The 18,285-nt window shown below is 31.9% G+C and overlaps 1 protein-coding gene across 4 annotated transcripts; it reads right to left on the bottom strand.

Annotated features, from left to right (window-relative positions):
* Positions 1–11,576: 11,576 nt before the first annotated feature.
* LOC129291533 (polygalacturonate 4-alpha-galacturonosyltransferase-like) lies at positions 11,577–17,254 on the bottom strand. 4 transcript variants are annotated; one of them, XM_054928937.1, is made up of 11 exons: positions 16,909–17,254; positions 16,665–16,817; positions 14,658–14,692; positions 14,502–14,577; positions 14,273–14,370; positions 14,081–14,144; positions 13,954–14,000; positions 13,538–13,872; positions 13,100–13,457; positions 12,303–12,890; positions 11,577–12,199 (listed from the first exon to the last, which is right to left on the bottom strand). In XM_054928937.1, exons 2-11 carry the CDS (start codon positions 16,795–16,797, stop codon positions 11,918–11,920), a joined length of 2,016 nt encoding a protein of 671 aa, XP_054784912.1. In that variant the 5' UTR covers positions 16,798–16,817; positions 16,909–17,254; the 3' UTR covers positions 11,577–11,917. The 4 variants fall into 4 exon arrangements, with proteins under 4 accessions (XP_054784912.1, XP_054784911.1, XP_054784913.1 ...); XM_054928936.1 differs by having other exon boundaries at positions 14,273–14,398; positions 14,502–14,561; positions 16,909–17,253; XM_054928938.1 differs by lacking the exon at positions 16,909–17,254 and having other exon boundaries at positions 14,502–14,561; positions 16,665–16,763.
* Between the last annotated feature and the right edge of the window lie 1,031 nt (positions 17,255–18,285).

The following is an 18,285-nucleotide window of genomic DNA, read 5'->3' as shown; positions in this document are numbered from 1 at the left end:
TATAAGGGAGGAAATGATATTTACTTATATTTATGATAATAGTTTATTTATATAAAATAAAATGGAATTTTACTTTATTTGTTAGTTTAATTTCTAATTCACAAACAATAAAATTTTAAAATAAATTAACACAATTCACACTAATTATATTTATATATATGTCACAATGTTATATTTACATAAATATAATGTAAAAATATATTCAAGTAGGATTTTAAGTAAATAGGCAAGTCCTATTTACTTAAACAGGCTGGGTGATAAATCTAGCCATGATGTTTTGATTTCTCATTATCCACCACTCTAGTACAATAAGAGGGTGGGTGAACAAAAGTACCTGAAAAAAAAAAAAAAAAAACACAAAGCAAGGATAGCTAAAAAGTGAGAGATTTAAAGGAGGGACAGGGGAAGAAGCAGGATTTGACGGAAGGATCCAAATCCTGAAAGCTGTGAGGAGAGTGACATGGAAAGCAAAGATTGCGCAGTTCATAGCATCTGCACCCAAAGCATCTGCACATACTGCCCCACTGCTACTAGCACCCCATCTTCACTCGTTGCTATTCTTCTATTCTTTAATAAAAAATATTATAAAACAAGCTCTGGAAGATGGCCCAAATTAAGACACATATCACCCAAGAAAATATTTACAAATTATTTACTATCAAAATTCTCCACCTATAACGAGGAGTATTATTTGATTTAATTGGTTGAATAAGTTAAATTAGCATATTTTAAGGTCTTGAGTTCAAGTTTTAAATATGAATCAAGTTAAATAAATATGTTAAAGTCATTCATATAATATTCATAAAACCATTATTGATAATAACAGCCTCACACAAACAGAGTGTAAATTTGTTGTTTGGATGAAATATGGTAATGCCCCCATATTACTTGCTTCCCTATGGGTGTGTATGAGAGGGGGGGGGGATAATACAGGGACAATAATTAATTAGTGATATTTTGTGTTACTTTACATTAAAAAAACCTAACTCTTAATTGAGGGAGGTCAACATAAAAATAAAATTTGAGTAAGCCTCCATTTAAACAGTTATTTTAATCGAGTCACCTAAATAATTCGTGCATCAATTAAGCTTTTTTTGGTACATGAATTAAGCTTTTTAGTGAAGTATTCATATATCATAATTCATCCATATGGGACATTTGATCCAAATTAAATCTGTTTCACATGGATATGGTTATGAGCTGTATTAATACATCCTTTCAACTTGTAATAATTATTATTACCACTAATCACTTGATATATTTCTCTGATAAAATTAAATCTAGAGAAAAATGTTTTTGATTATATAGTTTTCCACCAAGTTTTAATTTATCTTTTCAGTAAATAAAAATCATATTTCTTCTTTTCTAAACCAAAATCAATAGTTTTTTTTTAAAAAAAGCGTATAGTCTAAAAAAAATTCCTCTGCTACACATAACCAATACCAAATTTGGTTTTTAATATTTTTAAAATTAAAGAATTACGATTTTTTTAAAAATACAAATAAGAATTAGCAAAATTATATTTTTGTCTTAAGCTATACAAATTACAAAGTGAAAAAGTTCAGTATCTTTAAAAAATATCTGGCTTTTCATTCTTTGTCTTCTATTCATTGGTCCTTCCCAATACTTTATTCGGACAGAATCTTTTTCCGATTATTATTTTATTGCAAATATGAAAGGAGAATCAGTTTTATGTGGCGTGGCATTTTCTCCTCTTCTCGATCGTTTCTTGAGGCATCCCATTTGACATAAATTTAATAATGTAGAATTTAACTTTTAGGAAAGCATAAAAGCTTGATTTATACATAAAGCACAATGGGGATTTCTATTCTCTTCGTATCCTTTTTAACATTTTTTTTTGAATAAATCCTTTTTAACATTTTAAACTACGCATCTGGTATGAGCATGACCAATTCAAATCAAATGATAATATTTTTCATTTTTTAAAAAAATAAAACATAAGAATTATTTAACTTATGCAATATTGTTCAAGTTATAGTGTCTGCCTTACTCTAAGCTCCAGGACATACAGCTAAACTTTTTTCTCACGGGCCCAAAAAAAAAAAATTCTATGAACATATAGATAATGTGAAAAGGAAAGAACTTAATCTTAATCTAGAAAACTAATGACAGATGCATCAATGCACTCCTTTCGTATTAAAATTTGAAAAGCAATATAAAATAAACTTCCAGTTAATTAGGAATCAGCTTATCATTTAGATACACGAATTTCTTTAGCATGATTACGTTCAAAATTGTGCAAATTAGCCCTTTGTAATTGTAATATTCTAACAAACAATACGATAAGATATCCCCAAAATTGTTCCCCAACAAATTCTACTTTTATTTCAGACCCAATAAAAGGTTTACGTTTTCTTCGTAATCAACTGCACTCTAAGAGGGTGTTTCGTATATAAAATAGAACTTAACAAAAATAATTTTATAGATGAAAATCAGGGAAAATTTATTTTATATACTTGAATAAGAAAATTAGTAAAGAATAAAATCTTCTAAATATTTATGAAAATATTATAGATATTACACAACTCACTTTATTAAAAGTAAAAAAGCTTTCACTTTCTTATAACCAAGCATTAATCCCTCAAAGGTAATTTTTTCCTGTCAGCCCAAAATCCTGAATTAACTTACAAATTATTTTCTTAGTGTAATTTTGAGTTTGCCAATAAAGAATTGTCGGCCTTTTTTATTTGCCAACAGAAGTTCAAAATTCGATACACTATAATTCTTAAGATTTACTCTTAAATTAAGACTCTAATTGTGTCTTCCAAACTCCAATTTAGAAACCAATAAAATTAGAAAAAAATTGAAAAAGTTGAGAATATGCGTAACATATATAATGAGTTACTAGTTACTAAATCAAGAAAGTGTATGTCATTTTTTTGATACGTATAACATTTAAAGGGAAGATCTGGGGTGTGGAGGAGGATAGGACATAGGAGGGTTCAAATTCAATGCATTAATTAGAAGGAGAATCTGTTTGTAACTCAGCCTAAAGAGGATTTGTCAAATTTTTGTGCTGCTGAATCCTTATGTCCGATCTGCTTAAAGGAGGAAGAGACAACTGAGTATTTGCTTTTTCACTGTCCTTTAGTAAGATCTTGTTGGTTTGGTTGTAGTTTAGCAACTTTGATACTCTCTCTGTTTAAAAATATAAAGCATTTTTAACCGAATCTCACCCTTCAATAAAATAATTATCTTCTTTCAAAATAACCCTATCTTTCTATATTTACCCCTATTAGATATCCTATAATAAATATAAACTCACTATCAATAGGGGTACTTTTAAAAAAAAATAATAATTACACCTCGAAAGACTAAAAATACCTTACATTTTTAAACATCCAATTCCTCAAAAAATGTCTTTCATTTTTAAATGGAGAGAGTATCTAATATTAGTATTTCTACTATATCTGCTTGGCTGATTGATATTTTGTGTGATAATAATGTGATTGGGGCTTTTGAAAGAACACTTGTTGCTTCAATTTGTTGGGAAATTTGGAAAAGTAGATGTAATTGGGTATTTGATGGGGAAAGGGTGAATGCTAAGAAGGTTATAATTATAAATGCTTATAGGATTGTGAATGAATGTAAAAATTTGAAGCTCCAACATAAATTGAAGAAACATGATATGCATATGAAGTTAGTTGATAGAAGTTTGTCTTGGAGGAGACCTTTACCAAGGGGAGTAAAGATTAATGTTGATGGCTCTTTTAATAGTGCCTTGAAGTCTTCTAGTATTGGTCTTGTTTGCAGAGTTGAATTTGGGAATTCCTCAAGTGAGTGTGGGAAGAATATTGTTGCTAATTCTGCTCTCATGGCTGAATGCTTTGTTGTTCTGGAATGTTTGAGGTTGGCTTAGTGTTATTCTAGTTAGATGGTCTCTATATATGGAAATGATTGTGAGATATTCTTTCAAATGTTATTAGGTAAACTTAATTCTGATTATGATTAGAAATATTCTAGAATTATATTGTGCAAGATATATTCTGGTAGCTAAAGAATCATGCAAGAATGTTTGTTTCTCCTTGGTGGGTTGCCAAGGCAATAAAGCTGCTAACTTTTTAATAGTGATGGGTTCTAAGAAGATATGTTTGATGGAATGGCTTTCTATAGCTACATCTTTGTTTCGGTTGTAACTTGCTTAATTGGAAGCTGCTAATTTTTCTTTTGTTACTTGCTTAGGTTCTCAGAATAAAGAGAGCATTGGTTAATATGCTGTTTTGGTTTTATTGATGTTGTTTCTAGTTTGTTGTTTTGCTTTTATTTTGTTTTGTGAGTTATGTGACGTTGTGTCTTACTTTTTTTTTAGTGTTTTTTGGCTTCAGTTATTAGTGATTGTAATATTTTTTTTTAGTGATGAATAAAATTGGCTCTTTTTTTGACCAAAAAAAAATTAAGGTAGCGTTTTAATTTGTAAATTTGGATTTAAATTTTTAATTTCAAATCTCATATTTAAAATTTATGTATTTAATTTTTTTGTTTGGATAATTTAAAAAATTTCAAATGAAAAGGAGAGTTGAATTGAAATTCAAAATGAAAATGAAAAATTGTAAATGATAGATTTATCCCCATTTTTTCAATCAATGAAGGATGAGAACAAGAGTTAGAAAAGACATGAAAGTCCTAAAAACATCAATAGTAAAGCACGAAGGAAATGAGAAGTTTGAAGTGGTTGAAATTTCAAACGATTAAGGTGTAGAGGGATTTAAAATTACAAAAGAAATATAACAAGAAATGGACTTTGATTTATAAATTTTTATGTATCCAAATAAAGGATTTGATTCAAATCCAAATCTTCAATAATCTAAACACACCATAATATGATATATTAAAAGATTCTTTCATTCACCACAAGGCAACAACCAATTTTAACAAAGTCACCTTTCCTCATGCTTTCGTGATTCTATTTGCTTGACATGCTTTTTATTGTGTTTTGAGTAGGGTTGCCCATGGGCAAGGCCCCTGTCCAATGTCTAGCTCAAGGGATGCACGGGCCATAAAATGTAGCTTGTTGTCCAGCTTTACTAGCAAAAAGCCTTATCAACTTGGGTTGAGCTGGGTGAGCTAGGTATCTTTGGATTGCCTTACCCAACAAATAGCGCCTTGCCCATGATTCTAAAAAGCATGTATAAAACTACTATGAATTAACAATAACAACCCTACTCATCAATTTAAAATAACATCCATAAAGGCATAACAACTGAAGCTAGATCCTTTATACTCACAATTAATTAGTATAACAAAATTACAGAACTACAAATTATTTATATAGTTAAGAAAAATAAATAATAAAATATATAAGCAATATTGATCACTGTGAGTAGACAAATCAAATACAACGATTGAATAAGAAAATTGTAAGCTAATTCTAGGAATGCAAACAAATAGGCTATCACACAAAATTTTTTCCGTACTAAAACAAGATCAAAAATTAACGTTACCTCAAGTATAAAAAATTAATAAACTTTATTGCATCATTAGAAACATTTTCAATTATAATAAATCAAATTGAATGAAAATGTTTTGATTCCTTATCAAGGGTTCAAATTACAACTATAAAAAAAAATGAACTATGTAGTTATCTTTATCAATATATAGAAGAGATGGCAAAGCGTATTAGCTAGAATGAGCCAATAGTGTGTACAAAATTTAAATTTGATCAGTTATACTTAGATCGTTGCTATGAATACAAATTACAACATTGGATTGCATCTCTAGAACTTCCAAGGATTTTAAGACTAAGAAAGCGAACACTTCTAACTTTTGACCTTAATTTTCAGATGAATAGAATGAAGAACGAAGAACAAATTTAAAAACCTTGGTAGATGCAACAACGCAAATGATCAACTAATAACTACTAGGAATGAAAAACAAATTTTAAAACTTGGGCAGATGTGAACAGAGAAATGAACAAAAGATAGAGGCGGCTGACAAGCATGGCAACACAAAGTCACAGTTGAGCAAGACATAGAGATGAGAAACTAGTCAAACACGGCAAGGCAAAGCCGAGTAGAGTAAGAGACGAGCAACACAAAGCCGAGTAAAAGACTAAGATCATGAGATGACAATGACAAAGAGTGTATGCGACGAGAATGATAGCATACAGAGTGAAGATGTGATCCCTTTGGAAGTGAGAGTGAGAGGGGAGAGTGGAGAAGAAGAGTCTAGACTCTAGAGACAAGTAGGAGTGACCGAGTGAGCTTTGAGCGACAAGAATGGGAGAGAACTACTAGGGTTAAGAGGATGGAAACACCAAGCGCAGATAAAATGACTAAAATCTCCCTCCTTAGTCCTTCCTTCAAAGCCTTAAAAAATTAATAAATAACCATATATCTCGGGTAGGGCAGCATACCTTACTTGTAGCCTGGCTTTGCCCAAACATGTCCAAATTATGTTAGACTACTTTTTTTAGAGTTGGGCTAAGTGAAATTTCATCAAGCTCAGGTAAGTATCTTGGGCAATGAACTGGATGAACAACCCTAGTTTTGAGTTCCATATCTCATACTTTGATAATTAACAATATATACACACTTTTAGGCTCAAAAATACCTTTTTATTTTATATCACCAATTAATTTGAAATCAAATTACATTTGAGGAGATTTCTCAATATGATTTTATTTGTTCACAGTACTCAAACTCAAGATCCTCCCTAAGGGTCATCAATTTTCTTATGCATTCAATCCAACCAGCATTATTGTGGATGGATATTTTCTTAGAAGAAAATTCAACCACACGATGAAGGAGGCTAAAAGAGGAAATTAAAGATATTACAAAAGTTTTCAAAAATCCTTATGAAGACGAAAGAAAACGGCGTAGATTGGCGCTATATTATTTTATTTGTGCAAGAGGAGAATGGAACATTGAAAATGGCTCAAAACATGAAAGCTTGATTGATTGGCGCTTTCTTTCTTTCTTTTTAATGCACTCTGCATAATCTTATTGAGGAGTTTTTAGACAAATTTTATGATTTGGTCCTTAAATACTAATATTACACTTTTAACCTCGCTTTATCTCTTGTTTTTTTATTTTGTTTTTGCAATTCATCGAGCCCTTGGAATAATTTCGAACAGGTTCTTCCTCCAATATTTTTATATTATGCTTACCTAAGTCCACAGCAAACTTTTGTTGGTATGCTTTATCATCTTAACTTAGTTATAAAAACACTTATATATATTCACTCAAAGTGCTCAATTTTCTTAATTTCAAAAAATAAACGAAAAATATATTTTCTTGTTAATCTAAAATTTACTGTGTAACACTCTTAACACTAACCTCGACCTACTACTTCCTTGTATGAAAATTCAATTTTTCTTTCAAAATAAAGTGGAGTTTAAAAAAATAATCTGTTAGCAAAATAGCAAAATAACAATCTTTCTCTTGTTAAAAAAAAAAAAAAGCATGAATCATTCTTTAATGATTGAATGATTGATAGGTTCCAAAATATTAATTTTAAAAACAGATTCAAGATGAATTATTTTCAAAAGTATTTGTTAATATCAATTCAAATAGCTGTAAATAAAAATGTCATTTACATGTTGAGTTATATTTAAAACATTAATATTTAATTTGAAATTAAAATTCCTAAATTTATAATAATGTATTTTTTTTCAATTACTTTGCAGAGAATTTTGTTAAAACCAAAATATAATTAAATTATTATTGTGAGACGTAATTGTCTTTTTCTCTTCTTTTATTTATTCAATAAAATACTACGATCATGGATAATATATAAACAATATTATATTCCTTTTTTTATGAACAAAATATTATATTCTATAAATTACGAATACAACAAGCCTTATCTGCCAGATGAGAGTGAGTACATAAATTATAATACATAACCATGTGTGACTCAATGGACAACTTAGGTTATTTACTTATTTTCATAAATTATATGGAAATCATAGATTTCAAATGACTTCATTGATACTTGACCGGGGGAAGACGTATTGATGACCGACGTCCTGCACTATGGTTGCTTTTCTTTTTCTTTATTTTTTGACAAACTTTAAAGAAAAACAGCACATCGTTCAAATATGCATAAAATCTATAGCAAAATTTAAATAAATTTTGAAAAAGACCTACTATATATATATATATATATATATAAAAAAAATCAGTCATGCCCGACTAAACTACATTAGTTGTTATTATGGACTACTCCATTCGAACTAGAATATAAGTTATAGTTAATTAATTTAGGTTAAAATGTATAAAACCTTTTGAACTTTAAGATAGTTGTAAAGAACCCCCTCACTTTTAAAAGTTTAAAATTAACTCTCCTATCCTTTAATTTTGCTTTTCAAAACCCCCTATTGTTAATTATGTTATTTTTTCATAAGGGTTAAAATGTCATTCAAGTAAAAGATGTTATTAAATAAAAATATTATATTGTATAACTATTTACAATAAATTTTTTATATTTTTTGAATAGTTAAGGTATTGATAACAAAAAAAAAATGTTATTATCATTGTATAAAATTTTAAATATTTATGTTTATATTAGTTTTATCTATATTTTTTTGTTATCAATGGTGCGTGATTTTATTATTTTTAAAAATAAATTTTTATTTATATTTTCATATTAAATTAATGTAATACACATAGCTAAAATATTTAAAATTTTAAATATTATCATTTTAGATTAATTTATCTTTTAATACTAGAAAACTATTCACCATTGATAACAAATAAATAGAAAAAAAAGAACATAAAAGTAAATATTTAAAATTTTATATGGTAATAATAATATTTATTTTGGCTATCATCAATGCCTCAGCTATCTAAAAAAATATAAGAAATTTATTATAAATAGTTATACAATATAATATTTTGTTTAATAATTTTTTTAGTTGAATGGCATTTTAACTCTCATGAAAAATAACACAATTAACAATAGGGAGTTTTGAAAAATAAAATTAAAGACTAGGGGGTTAATTTTAAACTTTTAAAAATGAGGGGAGTTATATACAACTGTTTTAAAGTTTAATTTTTTTATGTATTTTAGCCATTAATTTACAATTTATAAACAATGTTAATTGAAACCTTAAATTCTTAAAAATATTCATGTCTTTTTATTTATGCCCTTGAGTGGAATAAACTTATTGTATTTAACTTATTTAATTAAAATACTCTCATTAATTACATTTATTCCTTTCTACTCATTATTGCTTTAATTCACTCCCAACGTGATGGTAGAATTAGGGTGAAGTTTAAAAGAAAATTTTAAAAATGGCAGGTGTGTGGCATTTGGATGTGGCAGGTTCCCAGGAGAAAATAAAAGGTTGGGCAAAGTTGACTCCAAACCATATTTCTATATTCCACAGAAGGGTATCTCCTGTCAACATGAAAGGAACACATGCAATAGCTCCCATTCTTCCTTTAGACTTAAATTAAATGTAGAGGCAACCTTCACAGACAAAGATAACCCATGCATGAACGGGTCTGGAAGCCAAGAGCCAAACATGCTCTGTTCTAATAGTACAACAACAGGGAACTATGAAGCAAGTTCAAAAATTGGAAATCGTGAAATTGAGATTGAAGCAGACATGGACTCTCATGAGTAGGGTGTTCACGGGACGGGACGGGACGAGACTGGGACACCCCCGTCTCGTGTCCCGTCTCGAAAAAAAGATCGGGACTGAATTTTGGTCCCGTGTCCCGCCCCGTCCCGAAAGTCGTTATCCCGTTAAGAGTCGGGACGGGACGGGATAAGATCGGGATATCCCGTCGTCCCGATAAATGGAATAATGTCGAAAAAAGATCTGGACAATAACGTTCATTAAAATTTTAAATCATATAATTTGTTAAGTTTAAAATCAAAACAACACAAGCACATAAATAACAATAATTTAAAATTAGTTATTGAATTATATTAATCACAACTATATATTATAACAAATATAAGTGATCTTTATGCTATAAGATTAGCAACAACAGGTAAGTCAAACACAGCATCAAATCATTATTCTTTTACTTTAATGAAGATGTACTAAGCTAATTACTCTTCTAAAAATAAGCAAGAAATATGTTATAAATAAAAGTTATTAAATTGATAGATATAAGAATAAATTATATTAATATAATTAATATATTATAAAGAAAGATATCGCCATGTTTATTCCATGCTATTAAAATTATTAATATAAAAAAACTCTAGTTTTAAATAAGAATTGCAAGTATTAAAATTATAATTGATATAATTAATATAAGTATAAATTATATTAATATAATTAATATATTTAAAATAAAAAATAATATATATAATATTCGGGACGGGACAGGACGTCCCGATGGTAATCCCGTGTCCCGTCCCGTCCTGAACCCTTTCCTGTCCCGTCCCGATTATTTTCGGGTCCGGGACAAGATCCGTGCCGATATGATTGGGACGATACCGGGCCAATCGAAACGGGTCCAGACTGAACACCCCTACTCATGAGTTTGAAAACAATGAAGTTACGTCTCTTGCAATCCATACCCTTAATTCACCGCAAAAGCCTCCTCTGGAAATGCTGTATTCGCCATTGAAGACGAGGGGCTCTAAAGGCACGTAGAAGATGTAGAATGTGGCCATTAAAAGAAGCATGTGCATGGAACCTTGATCTTCAACTCAGAAGTGTAAACATGATTGCATGGGCTCAAGAGTTATTGCTTTAAACAGGGAGCATTTAATTAAAGAAAAGGATTAAAAAAAAACAGCAAGTGTATAAATGAAAAAAAAAACTATAAAATTTATCGAATGCCATATATTTTGAATCAAAGGATGTTTCTAAAAACTTACTTATATTGTAGTCTGGAGGGAGTATATATCTAATATCCATTCTGTTTTTGCCTTTTGACCTCAAAATCTCCATTGTTTTTTACAACATATTTACAACAACAATAGAATAACTCCCCACAAAATGCAGGGTATATATAAAAGATTGAAAAAAAAAGGGGTGCATGAATTTTATTACTACAGTAAAGTAACAAGAAATTTGTTTTAACATCATACACATTCAGTGGCCAGCATTTAACAACCAAGAGCCCATCGGCAATTTCCACAAGTAAAAGGAATAAAAAAAAAATAGGGAGCGCTTGATTAAAGAATAGGAATTAAAAAAAGGCAAGTGTATAAATGAAAAAAAAAACCATAAAATTTACCTAATGCAATATATTTTGGATCAAAGGATGCTTATAAAAACTTATATTATAGTTTGGAAGGAGTATATATCTAATATTCGTCCTGTTTTTGCCATTTGACCCCAAAATATCCATTACTTTTGACAACAAATTTACAACAATAGAATAATTCCCCGCAAAATGCAGGGTATATATAGAAGATTGAAAACAAGGTGCCCGAATTTTACTCCTACAGTAAATTAACAAGAAATTTGTTATAACTTACATACACATTCAGTAGTCAGCATTCAAAAACCAAGAGCCCATCGGCAATTTCCACAAGTAAAAGGCTGAAAATATTTCTCCCGGATAATACTCACATACATCCAACAATTGGAAGAGTTGTTATACACGCATGGTGCATAATTTGATTAAAATAAAAACGAAGGCTCGTTTTCAAAGAATGCAGAAATTTTATAATTTTGAATGCCCAATCCTGTCGTAGCTCCAGAGTATGATACAATGAGAAGTTTTTTCAAGTCAACAAGGTATCTTCTATTCATGTACCTTGCTTCAAACGGGTGAGGCTACTGTAAACAAATCAAATGAATTGCAAACAAAAATCAATGCTACAGAGAGAGGAAATGATGTTAATGTAAAACAACACAAGGATTAACCCTATCCCTTCTAAGACACTTTATCTCGGACACGGCACTGAAGCTAACAAGGGGAAGGAAGAGAGGAGGGCTGAAGAAAAGGCTAGCTTTCCTCCGTGTACCTTTAAACCTTAGTCATCACCTTCGTTCACTGAACTTACAGTTCCGAAGATAGGGATGATCATATTTGACATACTTGGTCCAGTAAGGCCGATATTTTGCCATGGAAATGTCTAACCATGGTTTCATATTACCATTGTAGTGTATAACTGCTGCATTCTGTATCTCTTTTCGACCCACACTGGGATTGTATCCCAAACCAAGTACATGCCATGATTTATTTAGCGGATGAGTCAGCCCATAAAATGTGATTAGCCCGGGAGGTAATGTACCCAGCTTCCAAAGAGTCCTGCCTTCATTCTGGAACACAAGACACGAATATTGATCAGGAAAAGATTTCCTTATAATTTGCAGCAATCTTATGTGTGTGTGAAAAGAAACAACGATGTGTCAAAATGCTTACCATGTTCTGCCATTTGTGATAAATACCAGTGATATCTTTCTTTTTCCACACCTTCAGATCAAAAAAGTTCATGCCGTATGCCCAACCACAAGCATTTGGATCAAAATTTCTTGCAATATGCGGGTTTGAAAAGTTAAGATACTTGTCAAACCGGTGAAAACTCTCACCACAGGTTTCAACAGCACCATTTACTTTCCCATGAAGATCCACGGACCACAATCCAGTCAAATCCTTCTGGACGACAATGTCATCATCGAGAAAAAGGATCCTATCCAATTTTGGATATACTTCAGGAAGGTAGAATCTCAGATGGTTGAGCATTGAGAGATACTTTGGGTTCCTGTACTTCAGATTAGAAGCACCAGATGAAAGCGTTGTTGGATGGCCTGCCTTGAAGTAAAACTCTTTCATTGTAGCAGATTCAAGTTGCCGCAAAACTGGGCAGTAGGATGAGTTCAGCCACTTGAATTCATCAACATTTTCAACATGGATTGTAGCTTTTCCGGGAGGATTCAACAGAAACCACATATTCATGGCTCCAAAATTTAGTTTATCAGTGACTAGATGAAAGACATGCTTCGAAGGATCCTGCAATGTAAAAGACTCTTTAAGAACGTAAAAAGTGAAGAAAATGAAGCCAGAAATGATATGATTTATTAAATCGCAGATGCAAGTAAATCCCACAGTCCAACTGTCCAGGAACAAAAGTATTAATAATCTACAAAGAGGAGAAAAAAAAAACAGACATAAAAGACATAGCTGCACACGCTTGTATGCTAAAAGGCAATCTGATTCACCTTGGCATTCATTACAGTTGAATTGACAACAATAGATGCTGCCAATACATTGTCGGAGAATAAAGCATAATGGTAAAGACCTGAATTCTCCAAATTCTCACTCTTAGGGAACTTTCTCTTCTCAGGAGGAAGGAGGTAGTAATCTATGGTCAATCGCATAGATAAGCAGTGAATGGCATTAGGAATGGTCTTGGCAGCCGTCTGACTGAGGAATGTACTCTGTTTTTTCAAGCCCCTAACTTTCTCATCAGCTGTTTGCAGCATTGCCCTCAACTTTGCAGTTACAAGCTTACAGTCATACAACTGCTCCCTTGCTTTTGACAAAATTTGGCCCATAGCCTTGATTTTCTCATTTACACTAGAAATAAATTAGACAATCAATTAGGCATGCAAGACATGAGCTTCAAAGAAAAAACACAGCCAAAAGCATAATCCTACCTGTGAGGTAGCTCAGCATCAGATGTTGCCTCACCTAAACTACGCTGACTCTCTCTAAGCTGAGACTGCAGTTGTTGGCACATTAAAAGGTTGTTCTTGGTCTTAGCAATGCTTGAATAGACCATAGCCATGATCATTTGGTCCCGCATCAGCCGTACTGTAGTGTCAGCATTTTCATTCTCATTTTCTTTCCTCCAAAGGTTATATTTACCCAGAACTGCTGAGTCAACTGATTTGGAGTGCTCAATAGCTGCATTTTCAATTTTCACAATAGCTTCATCATCTTTTTTTACCAAATCTGCAGCACGCTTTTCACGCCTTTTCTCCATCAGTTGCTGCAGTTAATAAAGAAAATCAAACATATTCCCCTCCATCATATTAAAGGTGAAACAAGCAAAGTTTCTGGAGAGGCTCACCCTTCGAGCTACTTGTGCAGGGCTATCATTCCACCGAGCATAATCATCTGCATTAATGAAACATCATATGAGATAGCAGATCAGACTACAACATGATCATATCAGATGACATAGTGTTTGAAACTACTTGAAGATTTTCCTTCCTTAGCCTTTGGTATTTCCTGTCTGGCATGCAGTATTGGTTGGCTCAACTATTTTCAATGCAAGGAAAAATGTAAGAAGCAGAAAGAGATTAGTAGCAATGAACATAAAATGTCAATTTTGTACAAGCATGCGAGTAAGCTCAAATCTCAGGAAGAACCAGAACGCTTTTGCTTACCTTAGGCGTTATATTTGAAATCTTTGCCCCAACAACTCTCCATGAAGCAGAAAAATTGTTTTTTTTGAAATTGTCAAGGCTCAGAGGCCCCATATCATCTGCACTGTCCATAATAGCATCAAGAACCTAGAATGTAAAATAAATCAAAAGGCTGGGAGGTAAAAATTCACCAGAAAGAATGAAATTGAAGATATGGATCAAGAATGAATCATAATCATCTCGTATTTACCTCTTTTGAGAAATGTGATTTCAAGTCCTGCAATGTATGACTTTCTTTCCATTTGGCAACCTGCAAGAGTCAACCACTAGCTTTATGGTGAACATTATAAACCATATCCACTAATTAGTTGCATGTCCAATAAGAACAAAAATGCTTAAAGCAGACCTGTTTGCTCGGAACAGCTGAAATATCTTCTTGTTCTGCACAAAGCATTTCATGTAATTAGATTGACTTAGAACTTTTCAATACTTACATATAATGACATATCCACGCTAATGTCTATGGAAACATGATATCTTTGGTCCTTTTTATTAGTCACCTCGTAGGATTGTTGGAGCACTGAATACTTTTTTTCCATACATGCCTATATGGGAAACTGTGACGCAGGGGTAGCAAGAGATGGTAGAAATAACATGATAGTGGGTTTAGCGTAATTAATAAGGGTATTCAGAACCAGATGGAGTATATCTATACAAATTCGTCTAAGAAAATTATAAAAAATTATATGCGCAGATATTTCAGTGTAGTTAAGGGGTTTCTCAGCATCTTTAATAAACAATATGATATGATTGACACACTTTAGACCAGGGGAAAAACAGTGAAGATATTTGACAAATGATGTATGATATAAAATTTGGCGCCAAAATGCAAGCACCCATCCTTCTCAGTAAAAGTGCCAACACTGATGGAGAATGAAACGTCTTCCCCAATCTCTTCACATTTTCCATCAAACACAATATCAACTTGACTAGTCGTTCTAATTTTTAATTGAATGCCCACTTTAATCCCGTTATTTTTGCCATAAGCCAAAGCAATGCAAAACATGCAACGAGTTGTTAAAGAATATTGCCGTTGCTACTTCTACATACAATATAAAACAAAAACCAATATCGAATGCCATACAAAGACAATAAAGATTAAACCCATTATTGAAAGAAAGGAAAAAGAAGCCCAATAACACAGTTGGTTTCAATTGGAGTCACCTAGGGGAATGAGAAACCAGTTTGATAGCCAAAAATCCAAAGCACAAACAAAAGCCCATAGAAAATGTAGATCTACCATAAATGGTGTAGACAACGTGACCACAATCAACCATCATAGGTAGTAAGATATGCATAAAAGTTAATCTTAATAGTATGCCATCCCAAGAGTAAGAGTGACTGGAACTGAAAGATGAGTCTGTTAAATAGTGTTTGCTTTTCTCCAGTAGACCAATTCTGCTCAGAAGAAGCTACCAAATCATTCCAGGATAAGGACCAGCAAGATTATAAACTATAACTATTTCTACAAAAGAATACTAAGCTTAGCTTGTTATTAAGTTCACAACAACCCACTAGTGTATACGTCATTAACTTTCAAATAAACCCTCTATATTTGCTCAGAAAGAACACAAATAAACCCCATTAACTTTCAACAAAATATAACAGGCCCAAAAGAATACTTGAAAACACCTAACATGCTCACTAAGTGCATTGCCAAGTGTCATAATTTAAGTAAAGGAAACCTTGTAACAAGAATGAATAACCAAATAAATCTAGGATGTCAAGTTGGCTGCCATCACAAATACCTTCAGCAATCATCGAAAGTTGTCAATTAGAGTCCTTTATGGACAAGCATGAAAGGGGCAATCAAACAAACACTTTATATGATTTCTGAAATGAATATGGTACATAAATACAAAATTCAGAAACAAAAACAAGAGAATCAGCTCATCATTAACATGAGAATTATCTAGTTTCCCCCCTTTTCCCTTTCACATTTTTGACATATCATACTCAATTCATTCTCACGGCATCATCCTATCAAAATGGTAAAGGAAAAATAAATGCTTCTTTGACTACCATAAAAAGCGGAAGCCAGCTCCCAGTAGCAGAGATCTTGCAATACAAACCACCAAACGCTTTCTCTTTTCACTGCCTTATCACTCTCATGTCTGTGGTTTGAAAATAAGTAACACTAAGGAAGGTATCTGAACCTCGTCTCCTTTAGAAAAACTCTTTCACACGAAACCAAATACAAAAGAAATGCTAACCCAAAAAATCATAAACACTTCTCAATCAATAACTCCCAACACCATTGTTATGCGGAGATCTGCAAGTTAACACTTCGGCTGAAATGCCTTAAATGACAATCAAGAGTTTAGAAGAGAACTGATGGAGCACAAGAACGAACCCGGAGTTTGAAGCCCTCGGCCGAAGAAGAAAATCAAGGGCGCAAGAAAGCAGATGAGAGTGAAAGCCACTACAGGAAAACGAGATCCATTGCCGCGAGTCCTGCTGCCGGGCAGCGATCGCTTAAGCGTCATTGCAGATCAGGATCCAAAACCTTGAAGAAAGAACAAAGTAAGAGAAACAGAAAGTGAGAGAGCAACGTTATAAAGGAAGTAATCATGAGAGTAGAAGTTAGATAAATTTACAGGTAAAATTGCAGATGTGTAAATGAAGAGTGAGGCGGGGCTTATGGTGCAATGCTAGTCGAAATCCATGAAGAGGGAGAGATAAAGAGACAAGTAGAAAAGAGGAGAGAGAATAAGAGACAATGAGAAAAAAAGAATAAGATAACGGATCGTAAATGAATGCGCTAAAATGTTGCCCTGGGAAGAGAGGGAAAAGGCAAAGAGCAGGAGTGAGGATTAAGATATATCAGGTTAGTCCCCGTGTTTGGGACTTGGCATCTCTTCTTCTTCCTTTCGCTTTCGATTCTCCTCCTACAAATTTTTACTGTTTTCTTCAACATCAGTACAGAAATCAAATGAGTGGCTCCACAGTCCATTCCATGGGCTTACGAATGAAACTAATAAACCGCGTAGCCATGCGTTCTCTTCCAATCCAACTACTTCACTTCTTAAATAGTATGTGGGTAATATTAATGATTAATGATGATGATAAATCAACACATGAATAAACGATCAATTACTGTTCCTCCGTCATTGTGACTTGCTAATTAAATATGAAGGTTGACTTACTCAAAAAAATTATAAAGGTTAACATATTATTTTATCTTTTAATCTTGCCGGAAGGTTGAACTTTTAAATCCAATCACACAACCTGAACATATAATCATCTTTCAAAAATTCATGGATGCCAAGTGCGTCGTTTCTGCCCTAACTTCAATGTTTAAAATTTTATGGCAAAAATTTAAAATTTAAACTTAATAAAATTAGCCATCTTTCTGTGTTCTGCCCACAATCTATGAATCCATTCAAAAATATAAGGTATTTTTTGAGGAGTTGGATATAAAAAAATGTAAGGTATTTTTAGTCTTTCGAGATATAATCATTGTCTTTTTTTTAAAAATACTCCTATTGATAGTAACTTTATATTTATTATAGAGTATTTAATAGGGGTAAATATGAAAAGATGAGGTTAGTTTAAAAATAAATAATTACTTTATTGGGGTAAAATTCAATTAAAAATGTCTTATATTTTTTAATAGAATGAATAATATTTTTAATATTTATAGCAGTTTATTATAAATATAAATTTTATGATCAACATCAATTAAATAACATCATGATAAGTTGAAAGCCGCTCTCGAACATGATAAATAAATAATGCGGTAGAATCATGAGAACATCTTAATTATCCTGATATATTATAAAAAAATCTTTGGGATAGGAAAAAAAAATGTTTCTAAAACTGAAAGCAAAGGACAGATGGCAAGAGCTCATCAAGTTTGAAATTTGGAGTCGATTTAAGAGCTTAAACAATGAGGACTAAATCTTTTAGAGCTTAAACTTGGAGTAGACATCATAAGAGTCCATTATACAAGTATCATGGGATGTTCTATTTAG

Source organism: Prosopis cineraria, unplaced genomic scaffold, assembly GCF_029017545.1.
Source record: "Prosopis cineraria cultivar Desert tree isolate PC_DT_omini unplaced genomic scaffold, ASM2901754v1 PC13, whole genome shotgun sequence".
Classification (NCBI taxonomy): Eukaryota; Viridiplantae; Streptophyta; class Magnoliopsida; order Fabales; family Fabaceae; genus Prosopis; species Prosopis cineraria.
This window is presented reverse-complemented; position numbering and strand designations above follow the sequence as displayed.